Source organism: Hippopotamus amphibius, chromosome 15, assembly GCF_030028045.1.
Source record: "Hippopotamus amphibius kiboko isolate mHipAmp2 chromosome 15, mHipAmp2.hap2, whole genome shotgun sequence".
NCBI lineage: Eukaryota > Metazoa > Chordata > Mammalia > Artiodactyla > Hippopotamidae > Hippopotamus > Hippopotamus amphibius.
The window spans coordinates 18113109-18134245 of NC_080200.1; the positions used below are offsets into that span (position 1 = coordinate 18113109).

Consider the following 21137-nt stretch of genomic DNA (forward strand, 5'->3'; position numbering starts at 1 on the left):
TGCTTGTTAGTCGGTAAAATAGCATTTTTTTTTTTGGCCGCAGCACTCGGCATGCGGGATCTTAGTTCCTTGACCAGGGATCGAACCAGTGCCCCCTGCAGTGGAAGCGCAGAGTCTTAACCAGTGGACTGCCAAGGAAGCCCTAAAATGACATTTTAGGACTCATTTATTAAAAGGAGATTACATGTAAATGTAGTACATTTAGATGTAAATTCAAATTTTTGCTTATATAAGGATTACATATAAAACTGAAATTTGGCAATATATGTGAGAGAATACGAACGGTTATTACTTTGACATGTTTGGATTATGGATGTGAATTTTATTTCTTACTTTTTATTATTTGCATTTTCTTCTATGACAAAGGTATCACTTGGGGGAAAAGAAAAACATTTTAAATAAGAATTCTGAAGGCAAAGGAAAAGAAAAACATTTGCAATTTTCAGCTTAAAATATACTAATATTTACTCATTTCATGTTATAGGGTTTCTTTCTTAATTTGCAACCAGTAAGTCTTCTGGCCCCTGAAAGGCTCTGAGACTAGGACTCTATCCCAGGACCCCCGCCCTACAGCCTGAATGGGGAAGACCTGGGGCAGCCGCTGTTCCAGAAGCTGAAGGAAGTGGCTCCACTCTTGCCCCCTCCACCTCCTCTCATTAATGAGGACCCTCTTGGCCTCCACTTCCTAGAACATCTAGATAAAAATGAAGTCCTGGGTCATGCCTCTCTGAGGGAAAAAAAATTTTTTTCATTTTCTAGCTTCCGACCAGCTTCACATCAAAGGCCCTTGTAACTATGTAACAGATGTAACTATGGAGATTTTGAATTTACTGAATCTTCTAATGACAGTCTTTTTCAACAGCAGGTTTCCACATGTCCCAAAACTTAAATATAACTTTTATGATTTTAAAATATTTTAAATTGGAGAAAGTGATGCAAAAAGAAGGGAAAAAATGAACTTTATTGAGTCCTGGTGCTTACCATATATTGTCAGTCATTTTGCTCATGCTTGCTTATAAATCTCCACAACATCGCAATAAGGTGGCTACTATTATGCACTAAGGCACCGAGGCTTAGAGAGAGAAAAGATTTTCCCCAAGCCTAACAGCTAGGAAATGGCAGACTGGGATGGTGCGCTTGGTAGTAAAATGGTAGGGAGTGGTGGATCCAGGGTTACCTGACCCTGTCGGCATTTAGCTCTGTGCTCCACCTTCCCTAAAGAGTAGTCTTGTCTTCATGATCCAAGATGGAGCTCCAGCTACCACACCAATGATCCCCCTCTACCACATCCTCCCAGGTTCACAGTCAGGCCCACCCACCTGAATCATCCAGGCCCCAAGCGCCCCCGGCTGGCCTCGATGGGACTGGGGCAGACGTGACAGCACAGTTTTATTTCTGGGAATCTGCAAAGTGAGGTGTCTAGGGTCAGGGTGGATCGCAGGCCAGAGGTGCTGAGTCATTGCTGGCCTGTGCTCAGCGGCTCCACCCGCAGCCACAGTCCGCCTTCCGCGCGCAGGACCAGCTCTGGCCTCCTGCGTGGCTCTTCCTCCTCTGGCAGCACACGGAAGCGCAGCAGGGTGAGCGCCAGGACCACCTTCATCTCGGTCATGGCGAACGTCTGCCCGATGCAGTTCCTGTGGGCGGGAGTGGGGGCTCTGACTGCGCCGGGGAGCCCTATCCGGCTCCATCAGGCCCAGAAACCACCTGGGACATCCATCCTCTTCCATAGAGATGGAGAGGGAGGCTAACCTGTCTGAGACCCCCACATGGGCTTGCATGTCCCCTGAGCCCCACCACCATCCTCAACCCATCCCTGCCTCACACAGCAGCTAGCCTTACCTGGGCCCTGCCGAAAAGGGAATAAAAGCCAGAGGTGACCTCTTCTGGGGCGTTTCTGGATCAAAGCGGAAGGGATTGTATACCTGGGGACAGAGAGAAGAGGGCTGCTGGGTGGGGCATCTCAGAACACCCAGACACCCCCAGATGTGGGTAGAGTGGAGAAGGAGTGTCTGATTTCCCCAGTGGGGGCAGCACCTCAGGGTCTGGCCAGACAGACGGGTTGTGATGAATCCCGAAGATGCTGATGACACAGACGTTCCCTATAGGAGAGGATGGAGTGGTCAGGATGAGGTCTCAGCTGATGGGACCACCACCCTCCTCCCCTTGTCATTGTGGGCACCTTTGGGGATGACCCGGCCATCTGGGAGCACAACGTCTTGGGTACAGCAGCGGGAGATGACCGTGACAGGGGGGTGCAACCGCAGACTCTCCTTGATGCACATGGTCAGGAAGGGCAACTGGGCCAGGTCGTCCCTAAGGAACCCCCATGACAATTATCCAGGGAGCAAAGACCGAGACACCCTCCAGCCTTCCTACTGCCCTGTGAGACCCTCTCTCCACCTCCCTCCAACCCTCACTGATATAACAAAATAAATCCCAGATGAACCAAAGATTTAAGCATCAGGATATCAAAATCACAAAAGCTACTAGAAGAAAACTGGTATTTTTAGAAGCATTTCTGAGCAAAATACAACACTCCCAGGGTATCCTTAAAAGTGTTAATATATTTGCATTTAAAAGCTTTTGAATTATATAATTAGCTTACAATGCAAAAAAATCTCTATAATGGACTTACAAAAGTTATTTGAATGAGTAAGACCTACTCCACACTCTAGGTGAGACAACCTAATATTATTAAAGTGTCAATTCTTACTAAATTAATCAGAATAGTCAATGTAATTCAATAAAAATCTAGTTGGCTTTGGTGGGGGAAGGGGAACTTGGTAATCTTATTCAATTCGAAAGAATTGAAGTTCATCAAGAGTTAGGTAAATGGAAAATAAAAGATCATAGAAGAACCCAATCTGCCAGATTTCAAGACCTATTACAAAAGCGTAGTAATTAAAACAAACAACAACAACAACAAAAAAAAACAGTGTGGTATTGTTGCAAGAACAGTAAAACAGACCCATGGAACAGAATAGAGAGCTTGGAGATGGCACAAGAATAGATGAAAACATCATCTGGAAAGGAAGCCCTAGAAATCCCTGGGCTGGGGAGGGATAGTTTGGTAGAAGGTATTCAGACAACTGGTGATGTAGAAATAAGACTAAATCTTCGGGCATTCCCTGGTGGTCCAGTGGTTAGAACTCTGTGCTTCTACTGCAGCACACCCAGGATCGATCCCTGGTCCAGAAACGAAGATTCTACAAGCCATGTGGTACAGCCAAAAAAAAAAAAGGAACTAAATCCTCATCTACTCAATATACACAGTGGAGTCTCCTTTTACATGTGAAAGGTAAAACCATAAAGTCAAAAGAAAATAACGTAGGAGACATCTTCATGATCTAGGCATAAGAAAGAATTCTTAAAACCCCAAAAGCACAAACTGGAAGTCAAAAAGAAATGGATAAATATGCAAAGAATTAAGGATCTCTTCTATTTAATAAAAGACACCAAGGGACCAAATTAACATCCAGATGAGATATCTGCAATGAATATATAGATCTAGAACAATACCTTGAATATACAAGGAATTCCCACAAATTGACAAGAGAGGTGACAGGTCTCTAGGAGAAAAGTAGGCAGAGGACATGATCTAGGAATTCGTGGAATTTCAAACACAGAGATTTCAAACATGAAGTGATGCTCAGAATCACTGGTTATCAGAGAAATGGAAATTACATAGCAAATCAATGTTACTTCACATCTATTTGAGGCTAGAATTAACAGGGTGGTAATGGTAAGGAGTGGCTGAGGTGTGGGGGTAAAGAGCTATGCACTAAAATGTGGAGGTGTGAACAGGGACCACCAAGCTGGAGGGCATCACCATGGTCAAGGAAAGGCAATGTGTCTTTTACAACCCAGCAAGCTCCTGGATACAAATCCCAGAGAGATTCTAAGACAGGTAAATAAAGACACATACACAAAGATGTTCATTGCAGTGATGAGATGGAAGCATCCTGGATATCTAGCACTAAGGGATTGGAGAGGAAAGTACTGTATGATGTTTCAAAGTAATTATCTAAACGGACATGGAGCCATGGATGTCTAATAAAATCATAGTGTTACATTTACAAAAAAGGTGAGAACCAGCATGAGATCTGTGATATAACACCTATTTGTGAATTTTAAAATACATCCACCCAAAACAACAAATTATACAAACAAAAAGGATTGGACTCTCTAGAATCACAGGGTTGGAAAGCTGGAAGGGAAGAGTTGGGATGAATGGAAATGAATAAGTAGTGCATGGAAAAATGAAGACATTTAGTCATGAGTTGAGGGGCATGGTAAACTCCACCCTTGGCACCTGAGGTCCAAAATCCTAATTAATTAAATTTTTCAAGGATGTTCTTTGAACTACCCAAACTGATCCTAGCAATTCGACTGGAAAAACAACACAAAAAAAATTTAAAAGCAAAATAATGAGACGGGACCAACTTTATCAAGTATGAAAATGATTTTTAAAGTATGATAATGAAGACTGCTTGGTGTTTATACATTAATATATAAATGATTAGAACAGAATAGATTTCAGAAATAAATCCAAACATATAAATAAATATAGTCTATTGTGAAGCTGCTATTATTTAAAATCCTAAGACAATTATAAAATATTCATTTAAATTCTGTTGGGACAATTTGTTAGCCATTTGGGGAAAAATATAGATTCCTTCTTCAGTACTTATCCAATATAGATTTCATATAGAACATAGGATTAAACATAAAAATAACAACAATATTAAATAAATAAAAATAAATTTTATATAAACTATTTTTAAATAAATAAATCCATTAGAGGAAGAAAAACAGGAGTTTTACTTTTTTTTTTTTAGCTGCGCCGTGCAGCTTGTGGGATCTTAGTTCCCCCACCAGGGATTGAACATGCACCCTCACACAGGCCCTCTGCAGTGAAAGTGCAGAGCCCTAACCAATGGACCACCAAAGCACGGAGTCCTAACCATTGGACAGCCAGGGAATTCCCAAGGTTTTATGCTTTAGTCTTAGAGTATGAAAGGCTTTTTCCAAGCATGATTCAAAAAAAAAGAAAAACACAAAAGCTGTAAAAGAAAAAAATTAATAAATTTGACTACAAATACATGAATGAAAACCAAAATAAAGTCAAAAGACAATCTGGGGAATAATTCTTGCAAAGCAGAAAAGAACTAATTTCCTTTACATTTAAAAAGTTCTTGGATAAACAACAAGGTCCTACTGTAAAGCACAGGGAACTATACCCAATCTCCTGAGGTAAACCATAAGAGAAAATAATATTTTAAAAAGGATGTACAGGACTTCCTAGGTGGTGCAGTGGTTAAGAATCTGCCTGCCAATGCAGGGGACACAGGTTCGATACCTGCTCCAGGAAGATTCCACATGCCGTGGAGCAACTAAGCCCATGCGCCACAACTATTGAGCCTGTGCTTTAGAGCCCAAGAGCCACAACTATTGAGACTGTGTGCTGCAACTACTGAAGCCCATGTGCCTAGAGCCTGTGCTCAGTAACAAAGAAGCCACGGCAATGTGGAGCCCATGCACCACAATGAAGAGTAGCCCCTGCTCACCACAACTAGACAAAGCCTGTGTGCAGCAACGAAGATCCAACACAGCCAATAAATAAATAAATAAATTTATTTTTAAAAAATGTATATATGTCTGAAACTGATTCACTTTGCTGTACAGCAGAGATTGGCACAACATTGTAAATCAACTATACTTCAATTATAAAAAGAGTTCTTATAGGTACTTCCCTGGTGGTCCAGTGGTTAAGACTCTGCAAGGGGCACGGGTTTAACCCCTGGTCAGAGAACTAAGATCCCACATGCTGCACAGCAAAAAAAAAAAAAAAAAGATAAAGAAAAAAAAGTTCTTATAAGTCAGTAAGAAAAAAACTCAAAGTGGAAAGGACAAACTATGCAAACTGACACTCCACAGAAAAAGAAACATGCATGGTTGTTCAAATGTGATAACAGCACTCAACTTTACCCATATTTAAAGTGATGTTCACTAAAATGACAAAGTATTATATTTCATCTAACCTAACAGAATACCAAATTTTCAAGTTTTTTTTTTAATTTATTTTTATTTATTGACTGTGTTGGGTCTTTGTTTCTGTATGTGGGCTTTCTCTAGTTGCAGCGAGCAGGTGCTGCTCTTCGTTGTGGTGCACGGGCTTCTCATTGCGGTGGCTTCTCTTGTTGCAGAGCATGGGCTCTAGGCTTCAGTAGTTGTGGTGCACGGGCTTAGTTGTTCCATGGCATGTGGGATCTTCCTGGACCAGGGATCGAAGCCATGTCCCCTGCACTGGCAGGCAGATTCTTAACCACTGTGCTACCAGGAAAGCCCCTAGCAAAGTTTTAAGTTTTATAATGCACATTGTCGGTGATGATACAAGGAAATTGGCATTCTCAAAATCTGTTTGTAGAAGTGAATTTGCCAAGAGCTATTAAATTGCAATACTCAAATGGCCTTTGATCCAGCAACACCACTTCTAGGAATTTGTCCGAGAGACATGTCCACACATATAAGAAAAATGGATGTTCACTACATTGTGTTTATTACAGAAAAAGGCTAGAAATTATACACACTGGTCCATTGATGGGGGAATGTTTAAATAAATTACAGTACATTCACATGATGGAATACTATACAGCTATCAAAAAGGTGGATATAGGGATCAACTAGTCCTATCACACCATAAAGGGTAAATCAGTACAGAGACACCAAAAGGCAATTTGGCAATACTGTTCTAATTGAAAATGTTTACATAAATGTCCCCAACAGAAACAGCCTGCGTAAACTAAGCAATGCTATGCAACACTCAGAGAAAAGGAGTTCTAAGACACATTAAGAACAAGCGACCAAATGTGTATATGTGTATTTATATTAAATAATAATAACTTAATCTTATACAGGATGTTTCATTTTGTGAACAAAAAAAAAAAAACCTATTGTCATTATTGACTTTCCAATTCAAATTTAATTTTCCAAAACTTAAAAAAAAAAGGATCAGGACTTCCCTGCTGGCACAGTGGTTAAGAATCCGCCTGCCAATGCTGGGGATATGGGTTTGATCCCTGGTCCAGGAAGATCCCACATGCCATGGAGCAACTAGGCCCGTGCGCCTCAACTACTGAGCCTGCGATCTAGAACCCATGAGCCACAACTACTGAGCCTGTGTGCCACAGCTACTGAAGCCCTCGCACCTAGAGCCCATGCTCCACAAGAGAAACCACCGCAAGAAGCCCGCGCACTACAGCAGAGTAGCTCCACTCGCCACAACTAGAGAAAGCCCACATACAGCAACAAAGACCCAATGCAGCCAATAAATAAATAAATAAATAAACATTTATTAAAAAAAAAAGAAAGGATCTTGAAGTTATATGGTCAATGTGAATGTCTGAATGCTCTGTATATACACTCAGTTGTAGAGAGACAAGACAGAATGAATGAGTAAAGTGAGAGACTGTGAACAGATAAATCTAGGAATACACTGAACAACACAGGAAACCATTGAAGGAAGAGATGGGATTGGGATGCTGGTATACGGCAGAGGCTTATGTGAGGTGACAGATGTGTTAACTACCCTTATTGTAATCATTGTGCAATATATACATATGTCAAATCATCACTTTGCACACCTTAAACTTACATAATGTTATATGTCAATTACATCTCAATAAAGCTGAGGGGAGGTGATGGGAGGCTTATATTCATTGTAAACCCTTTCATGCTTTTGGATTTCAACCAAGTGCATACTTTTTTTAAGTTGGGAGAAGCACAAAAACATTTTTTTGTGTCACAGGACTGCTGTTGAAGTTGAGGGCACTGCCTCCAAAATGTTTGTCCAGCCCAATACTTCCTCTCCATCCTTTAGTCCTTGGCCCAGAATCTACCCTTGGACCCCCAGACTGCAGCTCATCCCCTGCAGTTTGCCCCTGTAGCTGCAAAGAGATATTTCTCATACTCATATCTGACCTGCCCCTCCCCTGCTCAAGCATCTCCCATGGCTCCCCACTCCCCTCATACTTTAGTCATGGATCTCCCTTCAAGAAAGAACTTGCTGTACAGCTGCAAGGAGTGCTGTTAGCTGACAGCCTCCAGCTATAGAGTTTCTTGGCTCTGCTGTAGCATTCAAGTCCACACTTTCCAGGGCAAATGACAGCCAATGACTGAGCACAGTGGGCCACTACTGCTTGACCATTTTTCCCCAATGTGACACTCCCCTAATGGCAGCATCCCTGCCCATTTTTATCTTTTATAAATATTGGACTTGAAATGACAGCTTTGAAAACTCTTAACATGGTTTCCAAAGCATTCCAAGAAGGGCTTCCATTACCAGCTCCATCTTTTTGGGGGGCCCCTCTGGTCCTCACCTGCATATTTCACAAGGATCCAGCCACCTCTACTTCCTCCCAAACATTCCAGGCTCACTCCTGCATGCTTCTGTCCTGGCCTTTGCACAACCTATCTCCTTGGTCTGGGCATAGTCCACTACCCACACCCAGAGTGGTGAATTCATATTCTCTGTTTGACTATCAAGCTTCACCCCTTTTCCTCTCTGCCCCAGCCTTGCCCATGTAGGACCCCAGTGGGACTAGACACTGAGTTGGGAAAGGGCAAGCAGTGAACAAAGAGATGGATAAATTTTTTACCCCTAAAGATCTCCTGTGAATCCCTGGAATAGACTTTTAGGTGGAAATTAGAGAAAAGAGGAAAAATTAAGGAAAATGAGGCTCTTTGGGGGGAGAAATGCAACTTCAGGCAGGAAAGCAAGAGAGGGGAAAAGAAGTTCATATACTGAAAGTGTTTATTGGGTGGCATCTGTCCTACACACATGGTCACAATTATCCAAGTAGCACTGTCGGGGAGAGATTCCCCACATCGACCCCAATTTATAGAGGAGAAAAATGGTATTCAGATAAGGGAATTGATTTTCATAAAGGCACATAGCAAGTTAGTGGGGCATTAATGTGGACACCCAGATTTTTCTGTCCCAAAAGCCTACAAACGTTCACCTGCTTTCAGACTGTGTATCAGACCCTGCCTCTGGGCTCTGTTCCTATTTCCACTAAGCAATAATGACAGAATCAACAAAAAAGATCTTTCCCCATTCCCAGCTGGGGAGCAGAGACAATGAGAAGGGTTCAGGAACAGATCATAAGGGCCTGCACTCACCACTCAATCTCTTCAGGCTCACGGTCCCTCAGGAGCTCTTGCACCTCCTGCCGGCAGCGCTCCTGGTATTCTGGGTGCTTTGCGAGGTTGTACAGGATCCAGGAGAGCCCACTGGCTGTGGTGTCATGGCCTGAGGGGCAGCCAGTCAGGCTCGGGTCTCTGGGCTACTTCAGCACCAGACGGTGGACAGCACCATGTTAAACCCGGCTCCGCCACCCACCGCCCCCCCCCCCCAAAGAAGATGGGAAGGATGGGCAAGATGGGGTGATCCAAGGCCCACCTGCCAAGTCCCTAGGATGAAGAGACCCCTGCCTATTCTGTAGTCCCACAATGGGACTCTTACCTTCAAACATGAAGGTGTCAGCCTCTGCTCGGATGTCCTCATCTGACAGTTTTTTCCCATCTTCATCCTTGAGAGAAAGCAAGATTTCCCCAAGTCACACCAGCTCTGAGGACACCTGAGCCTAACCTGAAATTGTCCCTGAAGTTTCATCATCCAAGCAGGATTGTTCTCTCTTCATCTCCAGAGCCCACCCAAAGGACTCCTCCCTGGTCTCCTGCCTCCCATTTACTCCTTCCAGGCAACCTTCTACACAGTCACATCTAAAACTTCTCTCTGACCTGTCCCTCCCTTCCTCAGGCATGTTCTAAGACTCCCTAGCACTCTCTGGATCAAGTCCAAGTTCTTTGATCTGACCTTTGAAATCAAGATCCAGGCTACCCACAGGGTGGGGGGTGAAGGGGAAGCTGGGACAAAGTGAGAGAGTAGCATTGACATATATACACCACCAAATGGAAAATAGATAGCTAGTGGGAAGCTGCTGCATAACACAGGGAGATCAAATTGATGATGGGTGATGACTTAGAGGGGTGGGATAGGGAGGGTGGGAGGGAGTCACGGGAGGGAGGGGATATGCGGATATATGTATAAATACAGCTGATTCACTTTGTTGTACAGCAAAAACTGGCACAACTGTGTAAAGCAATTATATTCCAATAAAGAGATTAGAAAAGATCCAGTCTACCTTTTGAATTTAGATCCCAGAGAAGACTACCTTGGCCAGCAAGAGCACATCAATGAAGTCCAAAGTCTTGGCCTTAGCCTTGGCCTTGAGGAAGTCATCAACACCCTCCTTGGAGAGGGTGCAGCGTCGGTCATGGATGACAGCATCTGTGAAGTCATGCACCAGGCGGCAGGCCCTGCGGAAGCGTTGCCCATCGGGGCTGAGGTTGTACAGGAAGTCCATGTACAGGAAGATCTGCTCGGTCCGTTTCACCACAAGGGAACTGAGCTCCAAGATGGCAGCAACATATTCACTGGGTTTCCTACAGGGACAGATCAGAGAGAGCCTTAAGAAGCAGTACTGTATTATACCTGTGGGCCATCTGTTCTTAGAGACTCTGTTTCCTGATAGGGAGTCTTGGGAACCCTGATAGGAGGTAGCTCCCGGCTTCTGGGCTTCAGATATTTTAAGCTGTTGCTTCCCTTCATGATCTGCAGGAGCACTTCCAGTAACCCAGGACCACATCCCATCCAGAAAAGAGTGCCCTTCAATCATGTTTCTCTCTTTGCCTCCCATCTCTGTAAACTGCCTTATGACCTAGACCTCAGACCAAAGCTTGGGAATAGTGCTCATCTCGCCTCTCTCCCACACAACATCTGGACCTGCCATTCTTTCTCAGCTTCCCCCAAATCTGCCCCATTTTCTCCACCAAGCATCAAGTTTCCTCCCGTCTGTGGTCTTCTTACATCCTGTGTCTACAGAACCGTCAGTCCTCTCTTGAGCCAGATGTTCAAGCTCCGCTTCAAATACAACCCTCATCTGACCAAGCACCTTCTGTGGCTCCCAGGAAACATCAAGGTAAAGTTCCTATCCTCTTTGCCTGGCTTCAGAATGTGCTTAAGATACAACCCTGCCCACTCCTCCAACCTCATATCCAAGGTGTCTCCTCACGGTTACACATGCTTTTCTCATCCTAGCCTCCTGGCCTTTACCAAACAGTTCTACCTTCCTGAAAGGATTACTCCTTCTCTTTCCACTTTCTGTCCTTCGATCTCCAGCCCTGACCCACCTCCTCCAGGAAGGCCCTTCTGATTGCCCTGGTCAGTCCTCCCTCCCCCATCTGCTCCCTTGGGTCTATGGCTCACGTTCCCAGGCCCTGGGCTGAGACTCACTCCTGGCACTTGCTGTCGAAACTGAAGACGCATTTCTGCAGACTGTCCAGGGTCATGAGGCTGATGTGTTCAAACATGTCCAGGCGGGTGTGGCCTTCTGAGACCAGACGCTGCCACTTGGCCTGGACATAGAAGAGGGCAGAGCTGGGGCTGGGATTTCCCTCTCCTGAGCCCCTCCCCAATCCCAAACCTGGACGGACTCCCCGAGACCTGGCCTCTTGTTCCTCTGCCCCAAGCACCCATCCCCAGGGAAGACCAGGCTTGAGTGGGAATATAAGCTGTTACTATCAAGACAGGAAGACCCCACAGCTGGGAGTCAGGAGACCTGGGTTCAAGGTCCAGCTCTGCCTCTTATGGTCTGTGTGCCCTTGGTCAACTCATAGCTTTCCATTTGGCTTTTCCACTGTCAAATTTTTAGTAGCAGTTAGGATGACCTGCTTTGGTGTTGGACAAACCAAGTTAGAATTCCTGCTGCACCACACATAACTCACTTACTAATGAGCAGTCTTGGGCAAGCTCCCTAGACTCTCTGACCTTCCATATCATCATCCTTATTGCGGCAATTATAATCATCTCTACCTCATAGGATTGTGAAAATAAGTTACACAACACATGCCATGGACTTGGCCCACTGTTTGTGATATACAGTGTGTTAAATAACTGTTAACTACCATCACCACCTAAACCATTGTCATAGTGGTTGACAGCTGCAAAAAATGTTCCCATTTCTCTATCCTTCCCTTTATCCTCACTCTTTGCAATGAGATTTTGCAGCCCTTCCATTAGGAGGTGGAACCTGTTTCTCCACCTCTTGAATCTGAGCTGAGCTGGGACTTGCTTCAGTCAACAGAAGGTGCAAACCATGGTGAGCTAGTTCCGAAACTAGGCTTCAAGAGGTACCACATGTTTCTGCTTGTTCTCTTGGAGCCCAGCCTCCACCATGCAATCAAGCTCAGGCTAGCCTACAGGGAGATGAGAGACAAATGCAGGAGTCCATTGTCTCACCAAGGCCATCCTAAACCTGCTGACAGCTAGCTGAGCCCCAAACATGTGCCAAAGCTGAACCTAGATCAGCAGAGCTGTCTGAAGAACCCACCCATGACCATGAACACATGAGTGGGTCCAGCCAGGTTGAGAATAACTCAACTGACCCATCATCTCATGAAAAATGTTAATAAACACTAATCCTTTCAAGTCCAAGTTTTAAGCTGGTACGTAATGCAGAAAGAACTACTCTTGCAATCTTCATCATTTCTGGCCTGAATTTACAGAGCTTCCAAGAAGCAGACTAGAAACTAAAGCCTTCTGAGCACCTACTATGTGCAGGAACATGATTCCATTACATCATCTTGATCACCCTTTAAGAAGGGATTATTATCCCAGTTTTACAGATGAGGAAACCAACTCTTGAAGATGAAAATCAGTGCCCCGCCCCGCCAAAGCTATCCAGCAGACCCAGGATACCAGACCATGTGTGTATGAGCCCACTTCCCCTTTCCCAAGGCTCCAGCAGGGACCCCGAGGTCAAGAAACTCACATGCATGATGTCTGCACTCTTGTTGAAAATCTTCACATATGGCTTCAAAATATCGAAGTGGAAGGCAGGTGTCAGCAGGCGGCGATGGTGGCTCCACTTGCCACCGGCACTCAGCAGGAGCCCGTCCCCTAGCAGAGGCAGCCACAGGGAGTGGGCAAAGGCAGCACCTTCCCCGTGGCCCCCAAGGTTGTCTCCAACCCCCTTCATTCACAGTTACTCACCCAGCCAGGGCTTCAGGAAACTGTAGAAAAACATATCCTTGGGTATGATGGTGGCTGACAAGAGAGATAGAACATCAAGGGCCATGGAGAGGGGGTAGGGAAGGACTTTTTGTGGGGGCCAGAGGCTCCCAGGCAGGGTTCTGCATTTTTCCTCCAAGCCCAGCCCAGCTTGGAATGAGACCCTGAGCAGAGGACCAGGGCGGGGGTGGGGGGCAGTGTGGCGGGGGGCAGGGGGGGGAGGTACCAGACCAGGCTGCAGCACAGAGTGAAGCAAAGGCAGACCTCATAGACACAACTCTATGTGCTTAGACACACCCGAACATGCCACAACATGTCCCAGCACGCCTTGACATGGCTCCTACATGGTCCGACGTGTTCTAAACACCCGAGCATGGCACAGCACTCTATAGAACGCCTTTACAGGGACCAAGGACACCACGCTTGCCCCAGCATTCTCTGACACCTCCTGGAACAGCTGACATGGTAGACCAACAGTGTTGTGTTTCCACCATTCAACACTGAAAAAGACTTTGGCAACCAGAGAAAGCCAGGGACCTGCTCAGAGCCACCCAGCAGGTCTCTGTCAATACTGCCCATTTCGCTGCTCAGCCTGGTCTGCCCAGGAGTGGGAAGGGCTTGTAAGCAAGGGCAGGGGAGAGGCTGGGGCGGGGGGTTCCTGGGAGAGATACCTGGGGCCTGGAGGAGGGGAGCAACGAAGTTAGGGTGAACAATCCGCAGGATGGGGTGCAAGGGCCCCATCCACCAGAGGTGGATGTCACGGAAGTAGTGGCCCAGATCTTCCATCACCAGCATGCCCTCCTCATCGCTCTTCGCCTGAATGGGTGGAGATGAGGCCAGGCCTGGTAGGGGTCCTCAGAAGCTACAACTTCCCATTATATCCCCCTACCCACTCACCCCCTTCTCCACTTCTACCTGGATTATTGATCTATACTTCTCTCCATCTCACTAAGTTAGCTTCTGTCTGTTGGTCTCTTTTATTTCATGTCTCTGTATGTGCCTTTCTCTGTCCCCTTACTCTCTTCATCTCTGTATTTCGACAGAAAGAGAGAGGAGAGGGAGGGGGGAGAGAGAGAAAGAGGGTGCGGGAAATATGCCAGGGGTAGATAATGGATGGATGGATGGATGGATAGATAGATAGATAGATAGATAGATAGATAGATAGATAGATAGATAGATAGATACGATAGGGATGATAGATGGATAGATAGATATATGATGGGTAGATGGATTGATAGGAAGATGACAAATACATACATATATACATACATACATACATTACATACATACATACGTACATAGAGAGATAGATGTGTTTGTATCTGGGTATATATATGTTTCTTTTGCTCCATTTATGTCTCTCTCTCTCTGTCCTTCTGTCTGTCTCCCTCACTCTTTCTCTGTATCTCTCTCTTTCTCTGACCCTATTTCTCTGTCCATCTCTCCAACTCCCCATCTTTGTTTCTCCTCATCTCCACACCTTCCACGGCTCCCCATCTCTCTCAGAATCAATCCCCTGCCCCTACCCAGTCTCGAAGTCCTGCCCTCCCTGTTCTCCTCTCCACCTTTTCTATGCCTCTCACCTGCATCACTCTAGTTGTACTGAACTCCCCCGACATCATTCAAAAGCCAGGTGCTCACTCTGTCACCTCCAGGCCTTTGAGTGCACTTGTCCCCTCCACTGAATACACTTTCTCTTCTTTGCTTAAAAAAGGTCTATTAATTATTCCAGATCCACTTCCAACAACTCTTCCTCCAACATCCCCTCTGGGCTCCCCCAGCCCCTGTCTCTCCCACAGACCATCCTGATCACGCAGGATATCTCTAATTCTGTGTGCCCAAGACTGGAGGTTCCTCCATGGCAGAGCCTGGGGCTGAGTCTCCCCAAGGATCCCCAAGCAATGTCCAGAACCCCCAGAATGGGGGTGGCAAATAAATGAAAGAAAGAAAAAGATGATCAAGGGTGCCCAAGAGCAGGAGGGGTGTTGGGATCTGCAGGGCCTGCACAGAAGCTTGGCAGGGAGGGGATCACAGCCCTTGGATACTGCCACAGCACCCACTACCACGTGTTCCAGGCGGGCACCTGTGGTGTTGGTGACAGACCAGGCAATGTCAGGGTGGCAGAAAATGATGAGGAGGAGGATCATAAGTCAGATCATAAGCCCCTGGGGGCAGGTGGCCACCAGCTGAGTGAAGTCCCTCAATCCCTGCTCCTTTGAGGGATACCTGCACGCAAGACAATGGCCATCACTCTCCAGAAGGAGCTTCCACAGTGGACAGTGTGTGGGATTCCGCACAGATGGAGAGAATCTCTGCTTCCTCTTGCTCCCTCCTTCTAGGGCTGGAGGCCTCTCCAAGTCCCAAGGGTGCATCCCAGGGCACAGGGAGAAAACAGGCTCTCTGCCCACTGGGAGGATGACTTTGGCTCGAGAAAACAGATTTTTCTCATCCTGGGAATTGTCCCAACCCGAAGGGCAGCCACCAGAGGAGATCCCCGGTGGGGAGGTTTGTGGATAGCAGGGTAGCCTCAGGACTTGTTCCTGGGTTTTGGTTGCACATTCTTTCATGTTCTGGCCCATCCACATAGCAGTTGGTTCTTTACATGGTAAAAGGTCTACAGTCCTGGGATCTTCCAGCACTGGCAGACCCCAAGGGACACACATGAACTCTGCCCATCAATCAGGACTGTCCCCCTCACCTATGAGCTCCTTCTGCTGGTGAGGCTCTATGCATAGTGCATCCTGTCTATCTATCTATCTATCTATCTATCTATCTATCTAGTATATTCTGTCTAGCTATCCATTTCTCATAGCACTACATCCTAGCTATCTCCTGAACCTGTGGACACTTCCATAAATCATGCCAATTACAAATGAAACCGAGGCCATATCCCCCAAAAGGGGAAAAAGGGAGGGTTGGTTTCTGGTGAGGCATCGTCTCCCATCCCTCAGGACACCCCACCCAAGCCCCCAGGTGCTCCAGGTAGGTGATCATAAGTCTTTTTCACCTTTGTAAACTGCTCCCTCCTCCCTGAGCATCCTGAGGCACTTGTTGAGATCAGTCCAAAGAGGGAGAGGGACTCAGCCGAGGTCACACAGGAAGAGTGAATGTAGGAGAGAAGAGTGATGGAGATGAGGCTCCACAGCCAAGCCCTTGGACAGGGAGTCAGAAATGTGGTAACTTCATAACATTCCCACCGCCTCCAGGGCTCTCTGAGAACATTCCAAGACCCACTATCTCAGGCAACCTTTACGATATGCTTGGGACGTACTGTTCTGTGATGAGCTGGTCTGGGGGAGGAGAGGGGAGGAGCAAGATAACAAAGGGAAGTGAAGGCAAGTTACCCAGGCCTCCACTGCAACAAACACTTATTAAATGCCTACTGTATATCAGCCCCTGAGCTGGACCACTGTAGATATCGTGTCTGTTCCCAGAGCTACCAGTTGGATAATAAACAAATAATTGGGCCATTAAATATTTGGGTGTGAGCAAGGCTAAGTCAGAGGTCAGGGTCAGGGGGAGGGGTCAAGGGAGGCTTATAGAAGGTTGTTACACCTAAGCCAACAATGGGAGGATAAGGAGAGCACTGGGTAACCACAGGAAGCGAAGTGCTTCCAGGTAAAAGAGCAGCACAAGCAAAAGCTCTGCAGTGGGAAGGTCTTGGTTCATTGAGGAGATAAAGCAGAAGCTCAGAGTGACCATGACATGTACAAGGCTGAGGAGGACAGCAGAGACCAGCCGGGAAAGAGTTAGCCTTTATCTTCAGAGCGATAGGCAGGAGCGGCATGATCTAAACTGAATTTCAGAAGAATCTCTCCAGGGCTGAAGAGAGAGTGCAAGAGAGGAGACAACAGTGGCAATGAAGAGACCAGAGAGTAGGCTGGGTGAGGCTTCCTGCAGAAAGATGGTGGTGGATGGGGCCATGGGTGGCAAGAGATGCAGAGAAGGGACAGATTGAGGAGAGATTGTGGGGACAGCACATTAGGACCAGATGTATGGGTGAGAGAAGCAGGCAGGCTCAGGGGCTACAAAGTAGTGGCAAATGGAAGAATGGACTAGACTGAGAGCAGGGGCAGGATTGGGGAGGGAGCCATGAGTTCAGATTCCGACCAAGGAATGAAGTATTTATGAGACACCACACACACACACACACACACACACAAACATATGAGGAGAGGAGGAAGGAGCTGGATGCATGACCTTGGGCCCAGGAGAGATATGAACTTGGAATTCGCTTATGGTGGGAACTGATGGCCCCCTTAGGAGCTGGAGCCCTAGGTAAGGAGGTGGCCTCAGGAGAGAGAGAAGGAGAAGGGGTTAGGATGCTGGGGCCTTCCCTACATGGAAAGGTGGAGCAAAGGAGGAGCCAAGTGGAGACAGAGGGGCTATGTGGAGGAAGGGGGAGACCAGGGAAAGATGGTGTCCTGGAACCAAGAAGGAAAGCAGGTTCTAGGAGGACAGGGTCATCCACAAGCTCAAAGTGCTGCTGAGAGGTGGATGAGATGATGCCCAACAGAGCCTGTGGGATTTGGAGACCTAGAAGCCACAGACATCTGGCAGGAGCATGATGGAGGTGGCGACCAGACTGGAGCAGGTGAGAGCAAGCATAGACATGAAAGCAGTGAGTAAAAACATCTCTGTGCACAAGGAGACAGCAGAGCAAGCAGACCAGAGGTTTTGTGCAGAATGAAGCCCCATGGAAACAGACAGGCGGGGATGTACATGTCACCCCTCTGTCCTGTTTTGTGACCTTCACTAGCATCATCATGGAGAGGAGATCAGAAGACGTGGGGGTTGAGCTCACACAAGGCAAAGGTTTCCCAAAGAGCCATGAAGGGAAGCCCAACGTGCGAAAGACTTCAGCCCATTTGCGAAGGATGAGAATCTAAGCTAGCTGTATCCAAGGAAGTAGGATGGAAAGGAAGCCATTGGGCTGGGGTGTAGAGGGGACTGGACATCCTGGCAGGGTCTAGGATGGGAGATGAAGGGGAAAAAATAAGAAGCTGGAAGGAAGAGGGGTTATGGTCAGAGAATATAAGCCTCAGATCAATGGCTTTGGAGGTGGCACCTTTACGGGTGATGCCAAAATCCTCAGTGTGACTGTGGCAAAAGGGGGCCGATGCAGCACAGAGGAAGGGCCCCTGGAGATGAAGCTAGGAAGGCGGGCCAGAAGGCCCCTCCCAGGAAATTTGGCCATTAGGGCAGAGTGATTCCTTCTGAAAGAGGGAGAGGTTTACTTTTATCAAAATTGGGCAATGGGGCTCCCTGGTATGCCTTGGGGGTGGAAGGCAAGATAGGAAAAGCAAAGTGTCTGAGGAAGAGGAGGAGGAAAGACTGCCCACACTTCTCCTCTGACTCAGCTGTGTCCCCAAGGGGAGAAGACGGGGTGGAGGTCATAGTTAATTCCTGTGGGGATATAGAAGCCCATAGAGGAGCAGATACTGGCTTGAGGTCAACACACATGGGCCAGCCAGGGGACAGACCCTGGTCGGTGGCCCTGAGGAGGCCTCAAGATCAGCAGTGGAGACTGTGAGGCCACCAGGGGACCCGGCCTTCTGCAGTCCAACCTGAAATCCCTCAGATGCGCACTAATGTGGGGAAAACAGGCGCGAACATGACACAACACAGGCTTGGGGGTGGGGAAAGGTAAGAACAAGAAAGGCATTGAGGCAGAGTGGACAGAGAGGAGAGGATTGCACCCAGTGGGGGAGTGAGGTAAGAGGTCTCCCTCGCTTTTCTGCCACCCTAGACCCCAGCCCAACCCCAGACCCCCCAGCTCCCTGAGCCTCATTCCCAACCCCTCACGAAGTCCATCCACCCTGATCCCCCAGACCCATCCTGCTGCCCACACTCACCTGGCCCAGGTGACCCCAAAACCAGTTCCGTTTTGGGGGCTGCGGGAAACATCGGAGGCGGCAACAGTTGTCATAGAAGGCATAGATCCAGGCCAGGATGCGGGCCAGGAGCCAGGAGGCCCCGAGCAGCAGCAGCAGCAGCCACGGGGAGGCGGCCAAGGACCCAAGTCCCAGCCAGGACAGGCTCAGCTGCAGCATCCTGCAGGGCAGACGGGTGGAGGGTGAGCTCCTGAGGGTGAGGAAAGGGGCAGTGATGGTGAGCTGTGCAGCAGAGACACAGAGAGGGAGAGGACCAAGGGAGTGAGGGGCAGGGATGGTGATTGCTGAGGATGATGCAAGAAGGGCTCAGAGAAGGGAGGGAGACCCAGAGAAATCCAGAGGAAGAGGGAGAGAGAGAGAGAGAGAGAGGGTGCGCTGGAGAGCGCAGGAGGGAGAGAGGAGGGGAGAAGAGAGGAGAGAGGAAGAAAGAAAGGGACAAATGAAGAAATGCCCAAACTGAATCCGTGGTGAATCAATGGAAGGTTGCCAGGGGCTCCAGTTACGTGGAAACCACCACCCCCAAGGCCGGCTCTCTCCCTGGAGCCACCCCGTCTAGGGCAGCACACACGTCCTGCCCCAGGCCAGAACCCTCAGCCCTGCCAACTCTAGCCTGGCACCTTCTGTCAGGAGCAGCTTGTCCAACACAACTTCCTCTATTCTCCTCCAGGGAGCTATTTTTCCCTGGCCCAACCTCTGAACTGGGGGAGGCTGGGCTTGGCTGAGTCAGCCAATCCCTGCACGCCTGGCTGCCTCCTCCCCACCTGGCATCTGTCCAAGACTTAAAACCAGAGGCGGCTGGCTAGAGAAGAACCAGTTCAAGGTCATATGGCACAGATACTGAGTTCTCAGGACTCAGCACCTCCCACGTGGGCTTGCTGCAGGGTGGGCTCTGGGCCCCCAAGTTTACAGCCGCCCCAGCCCTCCCAAAGCTAGGGTGTAGCAGGTAAAAGCATAAAGGTTCAGGTGCCAGGTGAGCAGGGCCTGGCCTAGTGTTGTCCCCAGACATCTCCGGGACTCCTTTCCATGCATGGGCCAGGAGGGTTTTGTGCACCATTTCTGAGCACAGAATCAGGAAGCTCAGAGATGTGAGGCCTCTGGCCTCCAAGGCACACAGCCTGGCAGGAGTTCAAGTCTTTCCTCCAAGCAGCCCAGGACCTGCATTGAGACGTGACTGCTGGGAGCAGGAACAGAGAAACCAGCCTGGCTGGGGATTACCTGCATCAGATTCAGGGGATAAAGTGCCCTCAGCTGGAAGAGGCCACCTGGAGGTGTTAGGTATAAGGCTGCAAGGGGCTGAGAGAGAGAACAGGGACAGGGGAGGGCAGAGCTGGGAGATCCTGAGTGGGCAGCCTCACTGTGACTGTGGGCTGTGCCGGCCCTCTCTGGGCTCAGTCTTCCCACCTGGGAAACGGGATGTCAGCATTAAAAGGGACACATCACATCCAGATCCTGTTGCCAAATTTCCCCATAAAGTGGTCTCAGCCCCCATGAGGTCTCTTCATGGTCAGGCTCCAAGATGAGTGTGGGTTTGAAGGACGGAGCTGCTGAATGAGAGGATTTGGACAGACATTCTTCCTGCAACTAGTAGAATGTTGGGGAAATGCCCAAATTTCCTCCACCACCACCACAACCCCCCATTCCTTCCAGACCTACCTGATCTGGCTTCAGGTGTCTGGTCCTGGAGCCCTCAACGCGTTTGGGTGCGCTACCCTAGATTCTTCCCCTCCTCTGCTGAGGTGGATCCACCTGCTGCAGGTCCACCCAGGGAAGAGCCAGGGGCAGGGATAGGGTAGGTGAGAGGCAGCAGGGCTAGCCAGATGGGGGTGGGGAGAAGCAGGAGGAAAGAAGAAGAAACAGAGGTCCAGAGAGGTGCAATAACTCCCTCCAGCCACACAGAGAAGTAATTCAATAAGATAGCACTGGTGAAAGTGAATCCTGGCATATAACAGGTGCTCATTAACTGTTCAGGGAACGAAGGGACCTTTATAGCCATGAGCTCGAAGAACCGGCACCTCAAAATGTGGTCCTCAGAACAACAGCACTGGCATTAACAGCACCACGTAGGAAATGCAGAACTTTGGTCTCCAACCCACAGAGGTAATGGCTGCAAA

The 21137-nt window shown here is 47.9% G+C and overlaps 1 protein-coding gene across 1 annotated transcript; it reads right to left on the reverse strand.

Moving 5' to 3' along the window:
- Positions 1 to 1376: 1376 nt before the first annotated feature.
- On the reverse strand, positions 1377 to 19207 carry LOC130836546 (cytochrome P450 4F3-like). The gene is made up of 12 exons (XM_057708754.1): positions 18988 to 19207; positions 13804 to 13948; positions 13115 to 13168; positions 12894 to 13021; positions 11357 to 11478; positions 10236 to 10506; positions 9524 to 9590; positions 9181 to 9310; positions 2180 to 2313; positions 2035 to 2099; positions 1840 to 1922; positions 1377 to 1634 (listed from the first exon to the last, which is right to left on the reverse strand). Exons 1-12 carry the CDS (start codon positions 19183 to 19185, stop codon positions 1457 to 1459), a joined length of 1575 nt encoding a protein of 524 aa, XP_057564737.1. The 5' UTR covers positions 19186 to 19207; the 3' UTR covers positions 1377 to 1456.
- Between the last annotated feature and the right edge of the window lie 1930 nt (positions 19208 to 21137).

What these genes read in the sequence shown, in the direction of transcription:
- LOC130836546 (XM_057708754.1), bottom strand. Translation starts at nt 19,185, where the DNA reads ATGCTGCAGCTGAGCCTGTCCTGGCTGGGACTTGGGTCCTTGGCCGCC. An exon ending in TTCGACAGCAAGTGCCAGGA is followed by an intron (nt 10,507 to 11,356) that starts GTGAGTCTCAGC and finishes CTGTCCCTGTAG; the next exon opens with GAAACCCAGTGAATATGTTG. An exon ending in TGGCCGGGTCATCCCCAAAG is followed by an intron (nt 2,100 to 2,179) that starts GTGCCCACAATG and finishes CCTCTCCTATAG; the next exon opens with GGAACGTCTGTGTCATCAGC.